Below are 23,879 nucleotides of genomic sequence, written 5' to 3'. Positions count from 1 at the left end.
TCCTCCTCCCGAGGACCAGAAGGGCGGGCGAGGGAGCGGGGGCGGAGCCAGGAGGACTACATTTCCCGTCGGGTTCCGCGTGGGGACCTGCCAAGGAGGGCGCCGCTGATTGGGCCTCCCCATGGGCCGCCAATAGGAAGCGAGGTGAGAGAGGCCGACAGAGTGAGGCAGAGGAAGAGGGGAAGGAAGAGGCCTCCAAGGCTGCCGCTTGTCTTTCTCCTTCTCCTTCACCTCCTGGGCCCGGACTGGGAAGGGGCCGCGATGGTGCTGGAAAGCACGATGGTCTGGTGAGGAACGGGGGAGGGGAGGGGAAGGGGCTGCCGGGGGGAGGGGCAGAGGCCGGTTTCCCTGAGTCACGATGGGGCCCGATGTATATTTTTGTGGGGGGGGGAGGGGGAGAGACAGTTGGGGTGATGGGAGGCGGGGGGGGACACCCTATGTGGGGCAAGAATTATAGGGGGATCTTTTTGGGGGGGAGGGGGTCTTAAGTTGGGGGGATTAAATGGGAGGGAGAATTGAGGGGGGGTCTCCTTGAGGGACTTTGGGGGAGGGGTCTTGTAAGGGGGAGAAGGAGGTGCGTGTTGGGGGGGAGCATCCCCTTCATTGCTTGGGGGGAGCTCTGGGATTCCATGGGGAGAAGAGAATGGAAAGGGGGAGGACTCACCTTAGGAGGGGGGTGGGAGGTGCATTTGAAGTGGGAGAATTGGGGTGAGTTGGAGGGTGGAAAATGAGGGGTATCTACTGGGAAGGGGGGGAAGAGAGGTGCATTTGACATGGGGGGCAGCATTCCCTTAGTGGCTTGGGGTAGAAATTTATGAGGGGGGAATGGGGGGAGCTGTTTAGGAAGGGGTGGGGTGCATTTGAATTGAGGGGAAATGGGGTTGGGGGAGGGAGAATTGGGGGGGGGTTGAAGAGGGTCTTTGTGGGGGGAGAGTTGAATGGAAGGCACTGAGTTGGGGAAACATCCCCTTGACGGGAGTCTCTGGAAGTGAAGTAGGATTGAGTGGAGCCTGCAGAAGAGTGCTGAACATGGGGACAGGTCTAAGTGAGTCATGCCCCTTAACTTCATGCCCAATACAACTCTTTCTGCTTTTGTTTCGTGTTTGTTGTCATAATGTTTTGTGCAATTTTTTGTAGAAAAGATCTAGTGATATCTTATTTTAAAATTGTTGCTCATTCGGATCTCTGTTTGCCCGGTGCAGCGTCGACAACAGCGAGTATATGAGGAACGGAGACTTCTTACCGACCCGTCTCCAGGCCCAGCAAGATGCGGTCAACATCGTCTGCCATTCGAAGACCCGCAGTAACCCCGAGAACAACGTGGGCCTCATCACTTTAGCCAAGTAGGTTTCGCTCAAATTGTCCCATTGAAAATTGGAAGAGAGGAAGAGATCAGCGGCTTCTCATTGGGTCATCTGGTTGACCAATGGGAGAACAGGATGCTGGAGTATTTATTTATCTAATATGCCCCCTCCCTTCCTTCTGAAGGGGCCTAGGGCACCAAATGTGGTCACAATGAATTTTTCTCTTTCTAGCTTTCTAAATTCAGTTACGGTTGAAAATATTCTCGCATTCTGTGATGTCAGAGTTCTTAGGGACAGTGCCATTCAGCCACCAAATGCCTGGGTGAACAGGAATGTTTTCAGATTCCTCTTGAAAGTCAGTAATGAGGGGTAGAAAACACACTTCACCATGGCATTTCACAAATGGCAACCCACCACCAAATAGGCCCTGTCACCATAGGTCAGTGCCAACCAGGCAGCGTCAATGGCAGCAGCACCAAGGAGGCCTCCCCAGCTGCCTTTAGGGTCTCAGTTGGTTAACAGTGAACCATTGGCCTAAACAGCTATAAAGGTAAAGGCGCCCCTGACCATCAGGTCCAGTCGTGTCCGACTCTGGGGTTGCGGCGCTCATCTCGCTCTATAGGCCGAGGGAGCAGGGCGTTTGTCCGCAGACAGCTTCCAGGTCATGTGGCCAGCATGACAAAGCTGCTTCTGGCAAACCAGAGCAGCGCACGGAAACACTGTTTACCTTCCCGCCAAAGCGGTCCCTATTTATCTACTTAGCTATAGGGCTCTTCTAATGTTCTTTTGTTTAGCATGTTAGGCCAGATCATGATCTGCTATAGGTCATTGTACTTCCACTTCTCTGCCTCTTTTCCTTTCTGACACCCTAATCCTCAACCTGCCCGTGTGTGTATTTGCCTGTTTCAGTAACTGTGAGGTGTTGACCACCCTGACCCCTGACACAGGCCGCATCCTGTCTAAGCTGCACTCGGTCCAGCCCAAAGGGAAGATCACCTTCTGCACAGGGATCCGAGTTGCCCATGTAAGTTGCAAGTTCTCTCCCCTCCCCCCCCCCCCGATGGCAGCCCTCAATTGAGATATTAAACTAAAGGTGAACATCCTTTCGGGGGCAGTGGAGAGGAAAAGAATCTGAAACAGCCCCATGCTAAGTTGGGCAAGTGAGGAGTGGTCTGTCCTGAGAGCGGGGTCAGTGCTTGCAGATAACAGAGGGTGAGGAGCCCTCAGGCAGCCAGGCCTGTCCATTTGGCCTGTGGAGCTGTTTTGACCAAGCCTCACTCGCCTGCCTTAAAGTCATACATGACAGGAAAGACACCTTATATTGAGTCAGACCATTGGTCCATTATGCTCAGTATCAACTACACTGATTGGCAGTGACTCTCCGAGGTTTCAGACAGGGAGTCCTTCCTGGAGATCCCACAGATTAAAATTGGGGAATTCTGCATGCAAATCTCTGATCAAGGAGCTACAGCCCTTCCCTTAAGAACAAAGCAAGATTCCAATATATTGGAAGGAAATCGAGAAGGTGCGGAGGGAAGCGAGAAGAGAAGGGGAAGTGGTGGTGGGGTTTATGGATATATAATGTAATGTATGGAAAATCGGAAGTTGCCTTCTAATGAGTCAGATCATAGGCCTATCCAGATAAATATTGTCTATCCGCTGACTGGCAGTGGCATGGGAGAGGCGCAATGAAGGGTTCATTCAGTCCCAGGGATGGGAGGAGACGGGGGGCCTCCTCTCTCTCCATGTAACACGGCTGCTTCTGTTCCAGCTGGCTTTGAAACATCGCCAGGGCAAGAACCACAAGATGCGCATCATTGCCTTTGTGGGGAGCCCCGTAGAGGATAATGAGAAAGACGTGAGTGTGTACCTAGAGCTGTGGGGCTGGGGAGGGGGGAGGAACTCTCTCGTTTTCAAAGCACCTGGTTTTTCCGGGAAGCGTCTCCCATTCCTGGTGCTCCCACCTTGCTCGGCGCCCCTAATGGATCTCCTCTCCTCGCAGCTCGTGAAGCTGGCCAAGCGGCTGAAGAAGGAGAAAGTGAACGTGGACATCATCAACTTTGGAGAAGAGGTGAGAGGCCCTCTCTGAGCCCATGGCTCGTTGTTGTTGCATTAAGTTGCCTGCGACTCCCGGGTCAGTTCCTGACCTCTCCTTCCCGCCCGCAGGAAGCCAACACTGACAAGCTGACGGCCTTCATCAACACCTTGAATGGCAAAGATGGGACGGGCTCTCACTTGGTGACGGTGCCCCCTGGGCCGAGCCTGGCTGATGCTCTTATCAGCTCCCCAATCCTCGCTGGAGAGGGAGGAGCAATGCTGGGCCTTGGGGCGAGTGACTTCGAGTTTGGCGTGGACCCCAGCGCTGACCCAGAACTGGCTCTGGTAAGTGCCACAAACTGGAGAACATGTTTCTATTACAGTACTTACTTATTTCCATAAAATTCATACGCCATCTGATTGTAAAGTACTTTAAGATGGTTTTTCTTCAATAAAATTATCTGGAAAAACAGGATAACTGAAGGAGCGTCCCCACCCCCATTGTTCTGCCCGGACACTGAGGTCCAGTGCCAAGGGCCTTCTGGCGGTTCCCTCACTGCAAGAAGTGAGGTTACAGGGAACCAGCCAGAGGGGCTTCTCAGTAGTGGCACCTGCCCTGTGGAACGCCCTCCCATCAGATGTCAAAGAGAAAAACAACTACCAGACTTTTAGAAGACATCTGAAGGCAGCCCTGTTTAGGGAAGCTTTAAATGTTTAATAGATTATTGCATTTTAATATTCTGTTGTAAGCCACCCATAGTGGCTGGGGAAACCCAGCCAGATGGGCGGGGTATAAATAATAATAATAATAATAATAATAATAATAATAAATTTAAAACAGGCTTCCTCAAACTTCCTGCAGATGATTTTGGCCTACAACTCCCATGATCCCTAGCTAGCAGGACCAGTGGTCAGGGATGATGGGAATTGTAGTCTCAAAACATCTGGAGGGCCGAGTTTGAGGAAACCTGCTTTAAAACATTCAGAAAACAAAACAGCAATAAGCAAGAAATGGGTTAAAACACACACTGACATTATACCTGCGTAGACACCGGCTTGTCTAAACACATTTCTCCACCCACCCGCCCCAAAAGAATTGTGGGAGCTGTAGCTCATCCCTCACAGAGCTACAGTTCCCAGCCCCCTTTAGAAACTGCAGTTCTTGGGATACTTTTTGGGGGGCAATGCTTTGATGTGGATGTTTGCCGTTCTGTGTTATACGCTCCTTTGTTAGCCGCTGTGTCTTATTTGGCCACCCTGGTTTGTCTGTTCTGTTTTCCCTCCCAGGCGCTCCGGGTGTCCATGGAGGAGCAACGGCAGAGGCAGGAAGAGGAAGCTCGCAGGGCTGCGGCAGCATCTGCTGCAGAAGCCGGGATCCCTACCTCCGGTGGGGATGGTAAGAAAAGGGGTTTGAGCCGGGAAAATCGGGAGGGGAAGTGACCTGACTTTCCTTTCCTTCCAGTCAAGTCAAATAACTCTGAACCACCTTGGAAACAGTGTGCAGAAAGAAAGGCTGTAAATGACCAGCTTTGGGGAACCCCTGCCCCATATCCAGGCCATGGTCCTTTATGGGGCTGATGTTTAGATATGTGGAGTGGATAGGCTTAGTTTCTACATTTTTAAGAAGGGGGAAGCCAGAGTGTGGAATCAAATCCCTTCCAGGTCCATCCATGTGCCATACCTGACCCAGTCAGAGGGTTGGAAAGGAATCCGAGTTTTTCATTTAGGCAAGATGGAGGCTGTGCAGACAAAGGCAACCAAGATGATCAGGAGTCTGGGTAGCAAGCCTGATGAGGAACGGTTGAGGGAGTTGGGTATGTGTAGCCTGGAAAAGAGGAAACAGAGAGGAAATAGGGTAGCCATCTTCAAATATCTGAAGGGCTGTCACATGGAAGAGGGAGCAAGCTTGTTTTCTCCTGCTCCAGAGGGTAAGATCTCTTGCAATATGATATGGCACCGAATCGTGGCACTTCAAACATGGGTACTTGTGTTTCCTTGTGCTCTAGATTCAGACGACGCCCTGCTCAAGATGACCATAGGCCAACAGGAATTCGGCCGAACTGGCCTGCCCGACCTCAGCACCATGACCGAAGAAGAACAGATTGCCTACGCCATGCAGATGTCTCTCCAAGGAGCTGGTGAGTTGCAGGCAAGAAGCACCCAACGTAGGCCCCACCTTCAGATCAGGAACGCCATGTTTGCCAATGGGGCAGGGCAACAGCTGAGAAGGCCTCTGGGAGTGGCTTGAGCACTTGCCCTTTGTATAGTCAGGCTTCTCCTCCTCCTCCTCCTCCTCCTCCTCCTCCTCCTCCTCCTCCTCCAAAACACTAGAACACTATCTCTCAGTTGTGCCCAGAAGAGAAGTATCGGCCGCAGAGGACCGTGTCCGTTCCAACTCGGCATGAGTTTGTGTTCCAGCCTCATCTCCTTTTAGGGTTGTGCTTGAACAATAGCTCATTCAGGAACATGGGAGGCAGGTAGCAGCATCTTGCCAGGAGCAGGGGAACAATTCCTCCACTTGCATACAGTAAAAAAAAAAAAAGGGATGACGCTGCTCCCCATTTTAATTCGGGTAAAAATGTGGCTTGGTTATTAAACTTGGGGGAACAACTTGTTGAGAGGAGAATGGAGTATGGCCAGTGTTCAGACACGGTAGGATCATTAGGAGTGCCAGAAGTTTCCCACCCTGAAATAATAATAGAGATAAAAGTTGTGTGCTTTCGGGTGGGCTGCAAGGAGACTGAATCACTACCCTCCCTTTAAGCGGAGGCCCCGCGATTGGCTCTTCATTATTCTGGTTAGCCTTGGAAACCCACCCGTGGGCTTTGGCTGTAGCAGAAAAGAGGTCGCTAAGCTGTTTTCTCCCCTCTCAGAGTTTGGACAAGGCGAGTCGGCCGAGGTGGATATCAGCGCCGATATGGACACATCAGAACCGACAAAGGTCAGTGGCCACAGAGCCTCCCTCTCCCTCCCTCTATCCACTTGCTCAGAGCAGCCTCTGCCAACCCAGCATCCTCTGAACTACAACTCCCATCGCTCCATCCAGCACTGAGTTGTGACCTAGAAGGGTGCCCCATTAGTGGAGGTTGGGGTTCTCCTGTCAACAAAGTTGCCCAGCTTCTTTTCTGCCATAAGTTGTTTCCAAAGTACCACTAAATCTCTTGCAAGGGTCATTGCGACCCACCTTGAGACCTACCGGTGGAGGGCGGGTCAAAAAGGTGACAGTGCCTCTGATGCTGATTTTTATCTGTTTCACGGACGTTTCCTGCATCCAGGAAGAGGACGACTATGATGTGATGCAAGACCCCGAGTTCCTGCAGAGCGTCCTGGAGAACCTGCCAGGAGTCGACCCCAACAACGAGGCCATTCGCAACGCCATGGGCTCTCTGGCCTCGCAGGCATCCAAGGAGAACAAAGACAAGAAAGAGGAGGAGAAGAAATGATGTGGGGAGAAGGGGCAGGCCGCGGGCCCTCACTGGCGCCCCCAACTCGCCTTTGCCCCATTACGCAGCCAAGAGCATCGTCGGCTCTGCATGCCCCAGTTCACTTAGCCTTCTAGCCGTCAGTGTCCGTAATCTTCCCTCTCCAGGCTAGTTGGGGAGAGGCGGGGAGAGTCACCAGGTTATTGTGGGTCAGGGTGGGTGGCGGTGGGTGGGTAGAACTTCTCTTCTTTTTTGGGTTGTGGTTTAAGGGGTAATAAAAACCTTAAATTTTCTTTGCGGTGTTGCGTTTTTCCACCGCCTGCTTCCATTAAGCTGTGGTTTATGTCAGAACGTGAGCGGCCCATCTCCTAGCTTCCCTTTCCTTTCTGACAAAACGGCACCGCCCCCCTCCCTGCGCGCAGGCACCTTCGTTTCCCTGCCACGAAATTGGCGTGAAGAGGTTGAGAGGCGCACGCACTGCGGCCACCGGAAAGCTTCCAGCTGCCGGCAGGACAGAGAACTCAAGGTTCTGGTTTCAACAGACGCAAGGCTTTAGCGCCCATGACAAAAAGGGGAAACTAGGAAGCAGGTGGGCTTATTATGGGTTGGAACACCCTTTCCCCAAAGCTGCAGCCCTCCAGGTGTTCAAAGGACACCCCTAACCCTAACCCTTTTGCGCATCCTGAATCACTGTGCCTTTTGACACAGTTTGACAGCACTGAGAGAGAAAAGCTTCTCTCCACTTTTGCCACTTTGAACCTCTGTTGTGTCTCCTCTGTCCTGCCCTTTCTTTAAAAGGCTGCAAAGGCCGCAAACATTCCTCATGCGGGGGTCACTCCACCCCCCTGGATCATTTCGGTGGCCCTTTTCTGGACCTTTAACGGCTCTACAGTATCGTTTTTGAGGCAAGGTGATTAGAGCCACACGCAGTATCCCAAGTGTATTCTGTGTGATAGATTTATATAAAGATGTGATTGAGTTGCAGTTTTTCACAGGGCTTTCTAGTTTTTGTATGTATTTATTTGCACCACTCTCTTCAGCCAAAGAGGCTTCCAGACTGTCTTACGTACATGGAGAATTAAGTCAGTCCCTACCTGAAGGCTTACAATTCTAAACCATCCAACTACGACCCTTGTTACAAAAAGCAGAGATTGGCCATCAGTTTGGATGGATTTGGATTACATGAATTGATGGGAGCTGAGGCCTATTAGTCCTTATGGCTGAATGTCTACCATAGCCATGAATGGATTCATAAACTCCTTCCCAACAAATACTTCCCAGCAGCCAGTATCAAAAGTATATCATGCGGTCTGAAAATTGAATTTTGCCATCTGGTGCTTTTAAATGACTGAGTTGCTCTCCAAGGAAACCCCTCTTCTTCTTTTTTAAAAAGGTGTTCAGCCCCAAATGTTAGCTGCTTTCATTCCCATTTAACTGGAATCTTATGTTAAGGAGTTGGGCAGCTTCCTTCGACCCCACAGGTACCAATGCAAGGATGCTACATTCTAGCTGAGCAGGGGCAAAGCCAAGGGTTCAAGCTCCTGCGAAGCCAGAAGCCAAGCAGAACCTAATATCAGTTTCCCTTTCATAGAAAGCCGGCTTATTCTGTTGCACAGGGCTCTAGCAGGAATCATGGTTCACAGCTGAGTGGTTAGTTAAACAAGCCAGCCTCATAACCCATGTCTGAAGTTGCCTTGTTTTGAAACAGTGCAGTTTGTGCAGTGAGGGAAACTTTTAGTAGAGTGCAAAAAATTTGGTCGGAACTTCCTAGAGTACTTCCGAAGCTGACCAGGGAACTTAAGTACCCCAGAAATGTAGCCTCAGAAGACATTTGCATAAACTTTTTAAAAATATATATACATGTCCTGGAATTTTTAGTATAAGCCAGGAACCCTGGTTTGTGAGAGAGGGGAATGTACATTTAATGCTCGGATCCAGAGGGAAGGAGTTAAGGCAATGGATTCAAATGACAAGAAAGGAGATTCCGGCTAAACATCAGGGAGAACTTTCTAACAGCAAGAGCTGTTGGCAACAGTGAAACCGACTCAGAAGCTGATGGATGCTCCTCCCTTCATCATTGGGGGGTGGACCAAATGACCCCAACTCTTCAGTTCTATGTTTCTCTAAAATCAGAGCTTTTGAGACTATTGTGATGAAGCAGTATATATAGCCTAAATGGATTAAAAAATTAAGCTTGTTTTAATTTTACTAGAGGCAGGCAAGTTTTCTGCAGCTGAGCAAGTGCAGAAAACTTCAGCATTTTCATAGCCAATGGGTACTGCTCTTCCTGCAAACCCTCCTTAGCTGATGAGCACAGATGTTTTGGTGAGGCAGCTGCGCTTCTGCAGGAAGGACCGAAAGCAGCCAACTTGGGGACCCTCGCCTATCAAGCAGCAAATGAGCAGTGATGCAGAGCACTATAAAGTTATGCAAATGACCAGGCAGAGGGCCACAAATTGGCAAGTGCAGGAAGATGTTTAATATTTGAGATTGGGCGATGGAAACAAAGATTTGTGTGTGATGCAGTGATCCTTTCTCCCGCCAGAGGGCACATGTCACATTGAATAAGGGAGGCTGAGCTTTCTTGTGTTGTATTTTGCTCAGATTCTCAGGAAATTTAATATCGCAATCTGTGCCAATGCAGAATTGTGGCTGTGTTGCCCCAACGCTACTCGAGTTTGCCTTTTCAAAACACTCTACCCTGAAATGGACACACAAACACCCTTTCAGTTTTTTTTAATAATTCTTGTTATTGCTAATGATTTGGTTATGACAAGGAGTTGCAGGGAGGGGGGGAAATCACATACAAATTTGAGCTGCAGTGAAACAGGGTCTCAGCCCCCTCCCCACATACTATATGGGGGGAATCAATAGTGACAGGATCACGCGCCATTCTGAGGTCCTTTGTCACGTCTTGGGGGTTTTTGCAGGGAGGAGGGAAGAGGAGATGTTAATTGGTGATCTGCACAACTTCCCGGCTTGTCTTAAGCAAGTCTGCTCATGGTGTGCCTTGGAGAAGCTGCAAAGAAATGGGAAAGTATATTTTAAGAAGAGGTGGGCTAAACAAGTTCTGTCTAACAGGAAAGGCATCCCCTGTTGTGTTTGTGTGCGATGCTATTCTATTCCCCGTTCTGCCAAAAGGCTCTTGTGATGTAAGCTCTCCCTTTTCCAACCAAAGGGCGCCTTTGATGCCATTCTCTCACCTTTTTCCAAAAAGCTTCTGTGTGCAATCCTGTGTCTACTTTAATCATTAAAAAAAAAACTTGATCCAAATTCTTTTGGGTGTGTATGTGCAAACCGGCTCCCCAAACCAGGGATTAGCCCTCCTTGGACTAGAGGAACTTTTGGCACATTCCAAAATTGGGCATTTTACAAACTACATCGGCTGGATTTTTACCGAGCGAGAGAGATCTGGGTATCTCTAAACAAAGTGTGGGGGAACCTTCGGCCCTCCAGCTGTTGCTGAATTACAACTCCCATCAGCCCTAGCAAGCATTGGCCAAATGGCCAGGGTTGCTGCTGTTGCTGGGACGTATAGTTCAAAGCTTCCTCCCAGCTCCTAAATCAGATATCCAGACCTTTATCTCTCTGTCTTCCCCCCCACCCTCCGACAGAGGTACAATCTGTACAGTCCACTCCAGCGGCACCTTTCCACCCTACTTACGTGCAAAACTGTTGACCAGGTAGGTGGGCTTGTTGCTACACAGCAGTGTGGTGAGGCTGCCCAGGGATGCTGTCCCCACGATCTGCACCTCCGAGGTGATACCCAGCGTGGCGTTTTTCTGCAACAAGAAACCGAGCCAGCAAAAGCAGGTTTGACAACTGCTATATACAATGTTTTCGCTTCATGCTCTCAATATGACGCAAGTTACACACAATTGCATTTGAAGGTTCCGTCTTACCAAATTTCTAAAATGTTTCTTAATATATTCTGCTGTTTTCTTACATTTCAATCCCCGCTGTGGTCTTCACATACGGGAAGTAACTTTTTATAAAAACTTGAAATGGTTTCCAGTCTTCTTTAAAACATTCTAAATTTGTATCTTTTATCAGTGCCGTCAATTTTGCCATCTCTGCATATTCCAAGGTTTTCATCAACCATTCTTCCTCTGGGTGTGTTTTCTCTCCTTCCATTTCTGTGCACAGAGAATCCTTGCTGCTGTACTCACACACATTCTCAGCCCTTTAATGAGACATCACCGATCTCTGGAACTCCCTGCTTATTGACACTGGGTCTTCACTTTAGTGTTTTTGGACTGTTTTGGTTTAGACACTCCAACCTAGCTACATAACTCTGTTAGGTATATGGTAAAGGTAAAGGGACCCCTGACCATTAGGTCCAGTCGTGACCGACTCTGGGGTTGCGGCGCTCATCTCGTGTTATTGGCTTCCAGGTCATGTGGCCAGCATGACCAAGCCGCTTCTGGCGAACCAGAGCAGCGCACGGAAACGCTGTTTGCCTTCCCCCTATTTATCTACTTGCACTTTGACGCGCTTTCGAACTGCTAGGTTGGCAGGAGCAGGGACCGAGCAACGGGAGCTCACCCCCTCATGGGGATTCGAACCGCCGACCTGATTGGCAAGCCCTAGGCTCTGTGGTTTAACCCACAGTGCCACCCGCGTCCCTTATACGGTACTTGTCCTCAAACTTAAAGTTTAAGGACAAGTATATGGTACTTGTCCTTAAACTTGCTGCAAACTTCCTTCTGAATTCAGAACCACAACCACCCCTCTGAGCACCTGTGGGTGTTATATTTGCAACTCAAGATGATACTTCATGCATCTGAAGAGGTGGACCCCAGTCCACAAGTCTTGAAGCTGGAAGCAAGACTCTTCAGACCCCCCCCCCCCCGAATACACCTTGAAGGATGAGTTACCCCCTTTTTTGGCTCCCTTAGTTGGCACCTATATTAGTTAAACTGCAGTCTGTTGTCAGATGAAACACCTCTAAGTCTGCAACCCCCGCTAGGCCTATTTACCTGAGAGTAAAACCCTTTGAACAAGTGGGGCTTACTTCAGAGCAAACATGCAGGGGGTTTGTGCTGCTAAATCGCTTTTAACCGTATGATTTTCAGTCGGCTGGTATAATTTGTTGGTTTGCAGTATATAACAACAGCTATATACTGGTATTTGTTCAAGGGGGGGGGGGAGAAATCAGAGCAGTTTCCAGCAGTCACACATAAAACCGTACAGTTAAAACCGTATTTTTAAAACCAGAGATCAACTATTACCAAACTATTATTAAACGAGTTTGCATACAGATAAAAATGTATAAAGTAAAAAAATGCCTTTATGTATAAAATAATAAACCACTACTGATCATGTCTGCATTAATCATGTTTAAAATAACAGTTCAAAGGCGGCGCCATGATTGCTTTGTTTTGAGATGCTGCATTTAATTATATGTCAGCGTTTCTTTCAGAACCATGACGACCGGAATCTTAGAATTACTTTTAAGGAAAGGGCCGTAGCTCAGTGGTAGAGCTGATGCCTCAAATACAGAAGGTTCAGTTTCTCAAGATGGACCTTTGCTCTAAGGCACTTCCCTCTGCTCCTGTTCAAATCAGCCCTGTCCTCAAAACAATGAGGACTAGGATCTTGCTTTGCTTTCAGGGCAAGGGCCATAAGTCCAAGCTACTCCCCATGTGCCTAGCACATAGCTGCCAAGTTATCCCTTTTTTACAGGGATTTTCCCTTATGCTGAATAGGCTTCCTCGCGAGAAAAGGGAAAACTTGGCAGCTATGGCCTAGCACCGCCTCCAGGACACCTGCTGATCCTCACCAAGACAGCTTGGAAGTACGCCTCCAGTTCCTGGCAGGAGGGGAGCGGTTCAGACACCTCCATCTTTCGGGCCACACACCCTTCTGGCTGGCCATGGTACACCATCAAGTGCTGTTGGGGGAGAGAGAGGGGAGAGGTGGACCAGGCAGAGGAGGCTCCCAAACCCCTTGGCCCAGCAGCGTCCGAATCCCACTCTCCCTCCTGTCCCCAGGTATGATTTTCGGGTCGTTCAGCCTGGCTGTTGTTTCCGCTACATCTCATCCATTTTGCAAAGGTTATTTTTGTTTTCAGCTCTGTCTTTTTTTATTGCATTAACGCAGGCTATACATTTCAAATAAATAAAAGAGCCACTCCCATGCTCCTAAGAGCACCTCAGTGTGGTTTAATTAACTCTGATGCACTTTGGATATCTCTAGAGTAGGCATGTTTTGGAACTACAATTCCCATCATCCCTGACCACTGGTCCTGTTAGCTAGGGATGATGGGAGTTGTAGTCCCAAAACATCTGGAGGGCCAAGTTTGGCCATGCCTGCTCTAGAGAGAGCTTGAAAAATCACTTGCCCTGACAATTCTCTCTCTCTCTCTCTCTCTCTCTCTCTCTCTCTCTCTCTCTCTCTCTCTCTCTCTCTCACACACACACACACACACACACACACACACACACACAAAACAAACAAACAAACAAACAAACAAACACAAACACACTCTTAGGGGAATGGCAGTAGCTCAGTGAAAGAGCTGCCATGTCTGCTTGGCATGCAAAAGGTTCCCGGTCCAATTGCCAGTATCTCCAGAAAAACCTCACAACCTGAAGCCCTGGACAGCTGCTGTCAGTCGTTGTAGATAGATCCACCACCGGTCTGGCTCAAAGCAGCTTCCTATGTTCTTAAATCCACCTTAGTGCGATTCAGTCACCGCTAAGGCACTACCGGACAACTTAAGGACACCCCACTGGGAGATAAAAACAGCAACACTGTCCTCATAACCTCTTGTGACACTAATTCTGGCCCTATTGGCGATTCTGTGACTCACGTTTCTTAAGTCGCAGGTGATTCCTGGAGCGACACCTTGTTCACCCAGTTCGCTGAGCGCCAGCAAGAGAGACGCTTCGTTCTGGACGTTGACTTGGGGAGGGAGGAAGCTGAAGGAGTCTCTCTGCCGAGAAAGGAAACGGGAAAACAGATTGAAATGCGGCTGCCTTGGCCAAAGGTGCTGGATCTGGCCACCCAAGACTTCTGCAGTGGCGGAAGGCAGAATGTGCTGGATTCAGACCCCAAGGACTTCCGTCTATGAAGGCAGAAGGCAGGTGCTGCCTCCGTCACCACTGTCCCTCCGTAACGTACCTGGATGCAGTCCGCCCGCCCGAGGTAGGTGGCCAGCAGGACCCCCACGATGCTGATGCTGAGGGCTGAGACGGCGCCCACCATCAGAATAACCAGCTTGCGATTTGAGGCGACAGGAGGCTCTGCCAGCTCAAGGCTGGAGTGGAGAGTCTGAACAAAAATTGGGGAAGGGGTGAGGAGAGAGAGAGAAGGATGAAGGTAATGGCATCTCACAGCCCCTAAAATCCCTTTTCTAAAATCTGTGACATGTCAGCCTGTTTCTGCATTTGCACTCTGCACATGCTTCAGAGTGCTCTCGTCGCGCTGGAGAACCGAGCCCCGAAGATTAAAAAATCGGCAAGTCAATAACCGTAGGCATTCCCACACTGGAACTTTCAACCCTACCCCCTAGCAGGGCAGCAGGCAGAAATCCCACCGGTGCAGCTTCTCTCCCCGCCACTGTAAACGGCAATCACACAAGGCTGGGAAGAACTTCCCCTGATGGATTCCTGCCTGTTGAGCAGCGGTTAAAGGAACGGGAGACACAATGGGGTTTAAAAATTGAGGTGGCCTTCCCCCCCTCACTTCTAAAGTGAACTACTTACGTAGGGTGGGCTCTTGAGGTGCAGCCCCGCCGGCCACGATTCGGGGTTCTTGTCCTCGCTCACCATTTTCTCTTCCCCAACGGTAGGGCTGAATGGATCCAGACTTTGGCTTCTTCGTAGGCGTGTGAGATGCCAGTGGGAAGCTCTTATAAAGTCTCGGCTGCCTGGCACAGAGCCCTACCAAACAATAGCCCCCTCTGTGCACATCCCAGCTCCAGGCTCTCATGGGGGCACTGAATAAATTTTTGCCGCCTCTCCCCGCCTTCTGCCCCCAAATACCTGCTGCCCAGCAAGGTGCAAAGGCCTTTTCTATAGGGCTAGTTCTGTGGGCTGAGGGTTACAGAGGGTTGCATCCAGCGAAGTGGAAGGAGACTCCCTGAAACCAATAGATCTAAGTTAATCACAGAATTCTAGAGATAGAAGGGACCCTGAGGACATCTAGACCAACCCCTGCAAATTCCCCTTAATTTCAATGAATGCATTCGGAGTAAGGCAAGCATTTGGCATGAACCTTCATCGTATTTTACAGTTAAAAAGGATCCCTGGCTGGGATACTCAATCTCCTAATGAGAAAGTGGGTGCACTCTTCTCATGCCCTGATAGACACTCTTCTTTTTTCATTCCCTGCTTGGACTCTAGAGTGCAATACTGCAAACAGACCTTTAACCATGAGGACGAGAATCTTAAGCCTATTTTTAAGGGAACGGCTGTATACCTCTGTGGCAGAGCACCTGCTTTGCACGCAGAACATCCCTGGTTCGATCTCTGGCGTCTCGACTTAGGGCTTGGACAACCCCCTTCTCCGAAAACCTGGAGAGCTGCTGCCAGTCAGTGAGGACAATATTGAGCTAAATGGACCACAATGGTCCGACTCACTGTAAGGCAGTCTGTCTATATGTTTCCTCTGTTTGAGTACACACATACACACACCCCTCCATCCCTCATCCAGACAAGCAAGACAAATTGCAGGGGGTTGCGCTAGATGACCCTTGCAGGTCCCTTCCAACGCTACAATTATTTGCTGCTTACTTCAAGAGTGCAGATTGTTGTGCTGTTTTTTAAAGAAATTATATTCAATAAAGTGACAGGTGGAATTACAACTACAGCAGTTTCCTCTCCGGCGTGGCTGCCGTGTAATAGGCAGATATTCGTCTGGTGAAGCCTGCCTCCTCCCCCGCTAATCCTTACATTCAGCAGGATTTGACCTGCTGCTGAATTTCCCTTTGTCTCTCCCCCACTGTCGTTCAAAAGCATGCAATAAAATATGGCAACCTCGTGTTTTGCGGATGTTCTGATCTACACTTAAAGGATAGTCAACCCTTTATTCCAGGAGCCCTCTGAGGAGCGGCAGAAGTCGGGGGGGGGGGGCGGGGAAAGGAGACTTCATTCCTCCAGCCAAAAGCTTTCTGGCTTGCGGCCGACTCTCTCAGGTTCCACCACCTGACATGCTGGGAAGAAAAGGCCCTTTTGAAAGAGAGGCCGAGGCTCTCCCCCGATAACCTCGCTGTTGAAAACGGAGCGGACCGAGGCACAGACGAGGCCCTGTTTTCGGGAGAAACTGCCGCATCACTCGATCGGCTCGGAAAACTTCCAAGCGAAAGGCCTTGGCTCTCAGGGAGGGTGGCGGGGTGGAAAGAGCCTGATTTCGGAGGCACATAAAAGCAAGATTGTTTACAAGCTGATGCACCCCAATCGCAGCGATAGGGCAGCGAAGGAGAAGTGGACGGCGGGAGATGAAAATCATTTGGCTCCCCTTGGCAAGGTGGGAGTATAGGGTGGCAATGACCAGGGCCAGAATAATCCTGGTCAGACCATGCAGGCCCTAAAAGCAAGAGGAACTCCATTTTCTAAATCTCTCTGCCTCTTATAGAAAGTAAACCAGACAGCACTTTGCACACAGGCACAGCATGTTTGCACATCTAATGCAAAGATCTAACCACACACAGCACTTCTGAGAAACTCTAGCAAACTAGACAGGGCCTGTTTCAACCCACTGTCAGAGGATGTAGCCCTGCCACAAAACCGCAGTTACACGTGTATGAAAGTACCAGGTACATAACGCCACTTAGTGGAGTTAGGTAAATGACTTTGCATCTTGGGGTGCTCTCTCTTGATTGGTTGATGAAGTACTGCAGAAAGGCTGGCCTTCACTCTGTCAAAAAGGTATAAAAGCACTCTGTGTATGCCCATGGGTTGGGCAGAATGAGAAACTCATTCTCACTGCCACCATTTATTGCAATAAATGTTTTAATAAATCTGTTTTATAATATGTACAACTGCCTGAGATTTCGTCTGGTCAATTTGGGAAGCCAATCATCCATATTATATTTCTGGTGTCCTTACATTTCTGGTGCAAGCGTGACTCGGATGAGGGCATTTCCCTGAACCAGAGGCAGTCCCCTTTTGCCCCACTGGACAGGGCGCAGATTCCTAACGGTGCCTCTGGTCTGGTGCACACCGGCAGACTTTTTCCGGAGGATCAGAGGTGGCCCTTGAGTTTCCGTGCCCTGGACGAAGAGGCAAAAGGACCGAGGTTGGAAGGGAAGAACAGGAAAAGCCGGCTGGGGTAAGTAGAAAGGGAAAAGGTACCTTGAAGGGAATTGGCCCCCTTTAATGAGGGGAAGGGAGATCCTGATCACATCTCCAGCGTGTTGGTAGTACTCAGTTAATCAGAGGTCAACTGGGAAAACCAGGCGCTTTGGGTAAGAGGCAAAGGGAGGAGGAAAATGTGTATGTTAGTAGTCAGTAGGGAGGAGGTCCCCTGACAAATAGACACTTAGAAAACAAGGAAAAACTGGGAGGTAGAGTGTGGTAAAGTGTCCAATGCATGGTATGTGTGGCAAAGTTTGCAGTGTGTGCTGTGAATGAGGGGATACTTTACAGGGCCATAAATGGGAGGAGTATGGTCAAGAGGAGGGAAAAATGTGATTTCCCTAGAATTCATGATAGATAAATTCAGAATGCTATAAAAGAAATTTAATTTACAAGTCCTGCCAACAACAAGTTCGGAGAAAAAAAAAGGTGGCGTCAACCAGTATTCCCCCCCCCCCGAGAGAAGAAAGGCATTGTGAGAAAGAAGATGAAGAGAAAGGCAGTGGTTAAACAGCAACAAATAATGGCTCAAGGACCAGTGAGGAACCAGAAGGGGTTCAAAGGTCACTGGTGAAGGTCAGTTGCTAGGACGGAGATGTCTCGGTCAATGTAAAAGAGGAAGGAAGAGTGTTCGGAGAAAGATGGGACAAGGGGGTCCCAGCAGAAGAGAGTTCGTTGGCTTGGCAGGCATGGCAAGGAGCCGTGGTCAAGGTGACCTAGGAGTTACCTGCATCTGGACTTTGTTATAAACATAGGCACCCAGTATTCTGTTTTTAAATATCCTTGAAACAGCCCCCAAAAGCCAAAAGAAGCATCAGACTGATTTTATGCCTAAAAGGGCTGTACAAACAGACAGCGGAGGATTGGTTCAGAAAAATCATCTCTGCAACCTTTAAAATGCTATTCACCACACTAGAAATGAGGCTACCTCCGCACAGGATACTGACAAAATGCCAGTAACGGTGCTCAGAAAATGTTTTCATATGCTTCAGCTGGCTTCAAAAGAAAAGAAAAGGAAAAAATTATGTACTTAAGTAGTTCACAACGCAAGAGACAATAGATTTTATTTGAACAATTAAAATCTTTTCCCCAAGTCCTGTTGGAACTGTGCAGACTTTAGTTTTTGGGGAAACTTACAAGAATGGGGAAAAAGAGACATTTGAGTCCTTCAAAAAGCAAACTACGTTTAAAGGGTTTAACCCTCCTACCTGCAACCCCATTTCATATGTTTTTGTGACAGCAACATGTTGGAAAATTTGTAGAAGTGCATATTTTAATGAAATGAATGTCTGTCAACTAAAGAATTCAGGATAAGGTAGAAGGAAGTTATACTGAATTGAGATTTGTGTGTAAAGACATTGTTTGAATCTAACACTACGTTGGAAGACAGGCTGCAACATCTCAATAACTCTCAAACCTCCGGCAGAGATGTGTGGCGTAACCCCCCTTATTTGGTTACACAAGCGATTCTGAATGATTTGTATTTGCACAACTTGTTTTCTCCTGCAACCTGCACTTAGAGACTGTGGCTGTGCCTGGCTGGTGTTGCCATTTCGGACATTCTATTGTGTGACATTGTGTGACCAAAGACCGTTGCTGTGACAGTAGGGAGAAAAGATGTTATGCTTTGGAGATCCACGTTTCAGGTTACAAAAACACTACTGCTCTAAATGCTTTGACTTTTAAAAAATTGCATGTCTCACAGAAACAGCCCGTTGCTACAAAGCAGCTGTAAGTTTTTCTTCTTCTAGAAACCACAAGACTTTGCATAATTTGAAAAACAGGCTTCAGTATCCTAGCAGAACTCAGCTGTCGGCAGCTGGATGGGAGGCAAATACGGATTTAAAGCGCCCCCCTCGACCCTGCACATGCATGAAGTTCTGTGGAAGGAAAGAGAAACCACGGGGAGATCCTGAAAGATGGACCAGACGTGGAATCCTGTTGCAAGCCTTGTGAAATTCTGCAAAGACTGCTGTAAGGCACTGCTGCTATATCCCAGAGATGACTTCTCAACTAACTGCTGCTACATCCCAGAGATGACTTCTGTGTGCCAGACACACCTCAATGTCCAATACGTGGGACGTACTACCTCGGAGAGTTTGGTGGTGTACTTACCAGCAAGAAGTTCTAAAACAGCAGCGGCAGCTACAAGGACAATCTCTTCCCCCCCTTCCTTTGTTTTTTATCTACAGGAAATCACTCGAGCGAAGAGCGTGTAGCCTTGCGGAGCCTGACACGATGGTTCCAGCCTGACGCTAGCGAGTCCCTGAGTGAATCCTTGAAGGAAGGGAGACGAGACCCTCTTCATTCCTAGGTGGTGAGGTATCCATTCCAACTGGTGAAAGTGCCAGAGATGACCCCCTGGATCCACACCCTGCTGTGCCTAATCAGAAGTGGGTACCCAGCGCACGGTGCACCAGTTTCCCCTTGCAGCGTCTGACCGGCAAAAGACGCCCAGCGCATGGGAAACCGAAGTAGCCCCTGCTGTGACACTCCGGACGCTGTCACTCGACGCACGGGTTGAGGAACGTCCATCTTATGCAACGCCATCAAGAAGACACAGTAAATCTTAGACCCTTATGTATGTATGTATGTATGTATGTATGTATGTATGTATGTATGTATATTTGTATGGGAGGCATCAATTGAGTGGGACCCACAGTAGAACTCTACCTGCCCCAAAGCAGTATCCTTAATTTGGAAGGAAGGGCAGTGTACCTGCCTCACTTGAGTGAACAGACCCAAAACAGTTTCAGAAATTGAACCATGGGGTGGGTTCCAGCAACTCCCTAGGTCATACAGATATGGGGAGGGTTCCAGCAACTCCCTAGGTGATACAGGGCTATAGCTGGGTTGGGGATGTAACTGGAAGAAGTTGGCCAGGTGCACCCCTCAGTTCTGGTTTTGGAAATGATGGGAGAAGCTTCTGGTAGCCCACTGATGTCTAATGCAAGCCTCTCCTGACTCTGGCAAACTGGAACAATAGCCATTCTTTCTGTAGCCAAATGCTCAGCTAGGACAAACCTCCAATTGTTATATATATATATATATATATATATATATATATATATATATATTCCTGGCCTTTAGAACTGTGTAGGAACTCTTGAAACCCACTGATTTGCATTGAAGCCCAGTACTGAGCTGAGAGAGAACTGTGTATTTTCCTGCTGACATAAAGTTTTGGAAACAGTGGCCAAAGCCCCTTGGCTTTTAGATTTCCAGCAACTATAGTATCCCAGTATCTCTGAAGACTAGTGTGGCCATTATAGATTCATGGCCCACCTGAGAGAAAGAACCCTTTGTTGCCAAAAGTCTGTATTGCGATTTTTTTGTTGTGCCTCAAATGGAAATGCAATGTAGTAGAAAGTGGCACTTGTGCTTCGACAAAAATGATGTTTGTATAATGCAAATATGTGTTTCCAGTTAGGTCTAACACGAAGGCTAAAAACTTCAACAGAAAATGCTTAGGAGTTATGGAAATAGATTAATCAAAAGCTGAACCAGGCTTAAATTCAGCAAGCATTTTTACTCTGGTTTATAGCATCAAGCTGAAGCAAAAAAAAAAAAAACTTTCATGGTTATTTTACACTGACAGTTCTGCAGACTGAATGCCTTAATCTACAGGCTCTCAGAGTTTGTGTATAGTCCTATGAATTAGCTGATGGTGTCTGTCCTAACAGTGAATTATTCTCCCCCCCCCCTTAGGAAAGATTTCCAACCCCATGTGTATGTGTGGTAGCACTTTTAAGAAACTGTTTAGTAGTGCACATTATTCATTTGTTTTAGAAACACTAGCTTGTATACCTTAAGTTAAGAAGTTTCAAAATGAAGGTCTGAATATGCCAGGTAACAAAATGTAGGTCTGTTTGTGAAATATTTTGCTATTTGATTTAAGAAAAGCAATGTACTAATGTCTTTAATGACTGCTAGTTCCTGATCACAGCTGGAGGTTCCTAGGTATTTTAACTGTTCAGTAGAAAAGGCAGCCCCCACCCCGAAGTTATCTATCTGCCTTGCACTATTTCCCTGGAAGTCAAAACCTAACATTTGAGCAAGCTTCCAGTTAGCCTTCTTCTGCCCTACATACTTCTTTGAAGCCCAGCAATCTTCTAAGGGCCCTGAACTAACATCTGTATACAACTAGAGTAAACGTGTTGAGAGTGATGTTAAAAACATTAAGAAGCAGGCTGACTTGTACCACAAGGTTAGCCTAGACGGTGCAGGTCTGCCCAGTGTATGGAGTTAGATTAGTTCTTGGCTCCCAGGTTGGTCATAGTTAAAAGAGATTCTGCTTGTAATATTAATTTTCTTTCTTATTGTCTTAGCCCTATGCAGAACCTTGGTCTGTATAAAGCTTCTGGTAACCCTTCTGAGACAAGCTGAGTAACAAGCTGGGAAAAGTCAGCAGAAGCTTCCTCACTTACTTTGCTCTCTGTTGCCCATCCTTTGGCCTAACATTGGAGCATGGGAAGCTGCTGGCTCCTCTGTAGAATCATAGAGTTGGAAGAGACCACAAGGGCCATCCAGTCCAACCCCCTGCCAAGCAGGAAACACCAGGAAACACTGTAGTGCGATGGGTCAATCAAATGGAGATGCAGAAGCAGACCTGTTCTTCATCTCCATATTGAAGAGGAGGGAATATAGGGTGGCAATGACCAGGGCCAGAATAATCCTGGTCAGACCATGCAGGCCCTAAAAGCAAGAGGAACTCCATTTTCTAAATCTCTCTGCCTCTTATAGAAAGTAAACCAGACAGCACTTTGCACACAGGCACAGCATGTTTGCACATCTAATGCAAAGATCTAACCACACACAGCACTTCTGAGAAACTCTAGCAAACTAGACAGGGCCTGTTTCAACCCACTGTCAGAGGATGTAGCCCTGCCACAAAACCGCAGTTACACGTGTATGAAAGTACCAGGTACATAACGCCACTTAGTGGAGTTAGGTAAATGACTTTGCATCTTGGGGTGCTCTCTCTTGATTGGTTGATGAAGTACTGCAGAAAGGCTGGCCTTCACTCTGTCAAAAAGGTATAAAAGCACTCTGTGTATGCCCATGGGTTGGGCAGAATGAGAAACTCATTCTCACTGCCACCATTTATTGCAATAAATGTTTTAATAAATCTGTTTTATAATATGTACAACTGCCTGAGATTTCGTCTGGTCAATTTGGGAAGCCAATCATCCATATTATATTTCTGGTGTCCTTACAGGAGGACAAAGGACAATGCCTCCCAGGCTCAGAGAAAAGGGGACGGGGAGGCCTTGAGGGCACTGCATGCTTTAACTTGTTGGTCGCCGTCTTGAGCCGCATCGAGGTACACAGACCACCAGTGGTCTGACTCGGAAGTTTCCTGTTTTATATCAGAACCATGAGGACTAGAATTTTCCTGAGTATTGTAGCTCTGTAAACTACAGTTCCCAGGATTTTTGGGGAGGGTGCTTTAAATGTACAGAGCATACACAGTTGGGAGGCTCTTCCTGTTGTATTCCTCTTTGGAAAGTTCCCTAGGCAAGAACCCTAGGCACTTCCATTGTTGCTGCGCTACAACTCCCGCCAAGGACTGGCCATGCTGACCACTTATAGCTCAGCAGCACATTGCATGCTGCAGGTGTCCCGCAACCTTGGTAGAAACATTATTTATAACAATAAAAAAAATTAAGTTGTAATACCATTAATTAATATTAAATAACATGTCCTAAATCAGGGGTCCCCAAACTACGGCCCCCGGGCCGGATGCGGCCCAATCGGCCTTCCAATCCGGCCCGCGACGACTCCCGCCGCCCGCTGCCGCCGCCCGCTCTCACGGCGCGCGGCGCAGCGACGATCTAAAAAATCGGCAAAAAATCGCCGAAAATCCTTTGTGCGCATGCGTATGGGCCTCTCCCGACCCGGAAGAGGTCATTTCTGGTGCACTTCCGGGTCGGGGGAGGCCCATACGCATGCGCACAAGTGATTTTTGGCGATTTTTTCCCCGCCCGTGTGCGTGTGCGCATGCGCACGGGCGCGCACTCCCCCGCCCTCCGGCCCGCTGCGCGCGCACTCCCCTGCCCTCCGGCCCACCGCGCGGTCGGCGCGGCGGGCACCGGCCCGCCGCGCAGAAAGTCTGGGGACCCCTGTCCTAAATGGAGCTTGCAGTTGTGAAGGTGCAAGAAGGTGCAGTTGTGTAAGGTTTGATCCAGATGTAAAAGAATCAATTTGTTAGGTCAAGGGTGTCATTACCCAGAATCCCGTGCGCTACTCCCCCATAATGCCTCACGCTCAGACCTCCTTTGCGCGTCTTCATTTAAAGGCCACTATCCCAGAATCCCTTGCGGCACTGCTGCTTTCCATTCATTCTGCCTCCTGCGAGGAGTGTTTGGACGGACGTTTGCTTTGGCCAATCGCCACCCAGATCTTCGGCGTTCCTTCACGCGTGCAGCTATTAGAGGGCTCAGTCATTATTTTGAATGGCAAGAATACGGCCCGCCTTCCAATAGTAAAGTGACGTGAGACGCCTCAGGCGGGGGCAACTCATTTGAGTGACACGGATTTCCCCCAATAAGCCTAAGTGCTGGATCTGACGAAGTGTGCATGCACACGAAAGCTCATACCAAAATAAAAAACTTAGTTGGTCTTTAAGGCGCTACTGAAGGAATTTTTTTTATTTCGCTGGTGGTTTGTTCGTTTTAAAAAGCACGAAGTACAGCCAATTAGAAGGTAGAGAGTGGGACGCTATTTCCCGCCCCCTGCAAGCCCCGCCCATCTCCCCTGCCGAATACTAATGGGCGGTTCTTGTCTGAGACGGGAAGCCTCAGCCAATGGGCACC

General features: G+C 48.5%; 2 protein-coding genes across 2 annotated transcripts; one reads left to right on the top strand and one right to left on the bottom strand.

Moving 5' to 3' along the window:
- Positions 1 to 159: 159 nt before the first annotated feature.
- PSMD4 (proteasome 26S subunit ubiquitin receptor, non-ATPase 4) lies at positions 160 to 7,056 on the top strand. The gene is made up of 10 exons (XM_060269441.2): positions 160 to 287; positions 1,203 to 1,343; positions 2,214 to 2,328; positions 3,076 to 3,162; positions 3,307 to 3,375; positions 3,471 to 3,686; positions 4,629 to 4,737; positions 5,348 to 5,479; positions 6,215 to 6,282; positions 6,617 to 7,056. Exons 1-10 carry the CDS (start codon positions 262 to 264, stop codon positions 6,782 to 6,784), a joined length of 1,131 nt encoding a protein of 376 aa, XP_060125424.1. The 5' UTR covers positions 160 to 261; the 3' UTR covers positions 6,785 to 7,056.
- Positions 7,057 to 9,484: 2,428 nt separating this feature from the next.
- LOC132591299 (uncharacterized) lies at positions 9,485 to 23,424 on the bottom strand. Its single transcript, XM_060269374.2, has 7 exons — positions 23,293 to 23,424; positions 14,473 to 14,848; positions 13,889 to 14,038; positions 13,578 to 13,700; positions 12,546 to 12,656; positions 10,428 to 10,545; positions 9,485 to 9,782 (listed from the first exon to the last, which is right to left on the bottom strand). Exons 2-7 carry the CDS (start codon positions 14,536 to 14,538, stop codon positions 9,748 to 9,750), a joined length of 603 nt encoding a protein of 200 aa, XP_060125357.1. The 5' UTR covers positions 14,539 to 14,848; positions 23,293 to 23,424; the 3' UTR covers positions 9,485 to 9,747.
- Positions 23,425 to 23,879: the final 455 nt, after the last annotated feature.

Source organism: Zootoca vivipara, chromosome 16 (assembly GCF_965207765.1).
Source record: "Zootoca vivipara chromosome 16, rZooViv2.hap1.1, whole genome shotgun sequence".
Lineage (NCBI taxonomy): Eukaryota > Metazoa > Chordata > Lepidosauria > Squamata > Lacertidae > Zootoca > Zootoca vivipara.
This window is presented reverse-complemented; position numbering and strand designations above follow the sequence as displayed.

Excerpts from the sequence above, each read along its gene's own strand:
- PSMD4 (XM_060269441.2), top strand. The coding sequence starts at position 262 with ATGGTGCTGGAAAGCACGATGGTCTG. Across the intron at positions 3,376-3,470 it reads TCATCAACTTTGGAGAAGAG|GAAGCCAACACTGACAAGCT; the intron begins GTGAGAGGCCCT and ends TCCCGCCCGCAG. Across the intron at positions 3,687-4,628 it reads CTGACCCAGAACTGGCTCTG|GCGCTCCGGGTGTCCATGGA; the intron begins GTAAGTGCCACA and ends TTTCCCTCCCAG.
- LOC132591299 (XM_060269374.2), bottom strand. The coding sequence starts at position 14,538 with ATGGTGAGCGAGGACAAGAACCCCGAATCGTGGCCGGCGGGGCTGCAC. Across the intron at positions 13,701-13,888 it reads GGCGGGCGGACTGCATCCAG|AGAGACTCCTTCAGCTTCCT; the intron begins GTACGTTACGGA and ends CTTTCTCGGCAG. Across the intron at positions 12,657-13,577 it reads TCACCTGCGACTTAAGAAAC|CACTTGATGGTGTACCATGG; the intron begins GTGAGTCACAGA and ends CTCCCCCAACAG.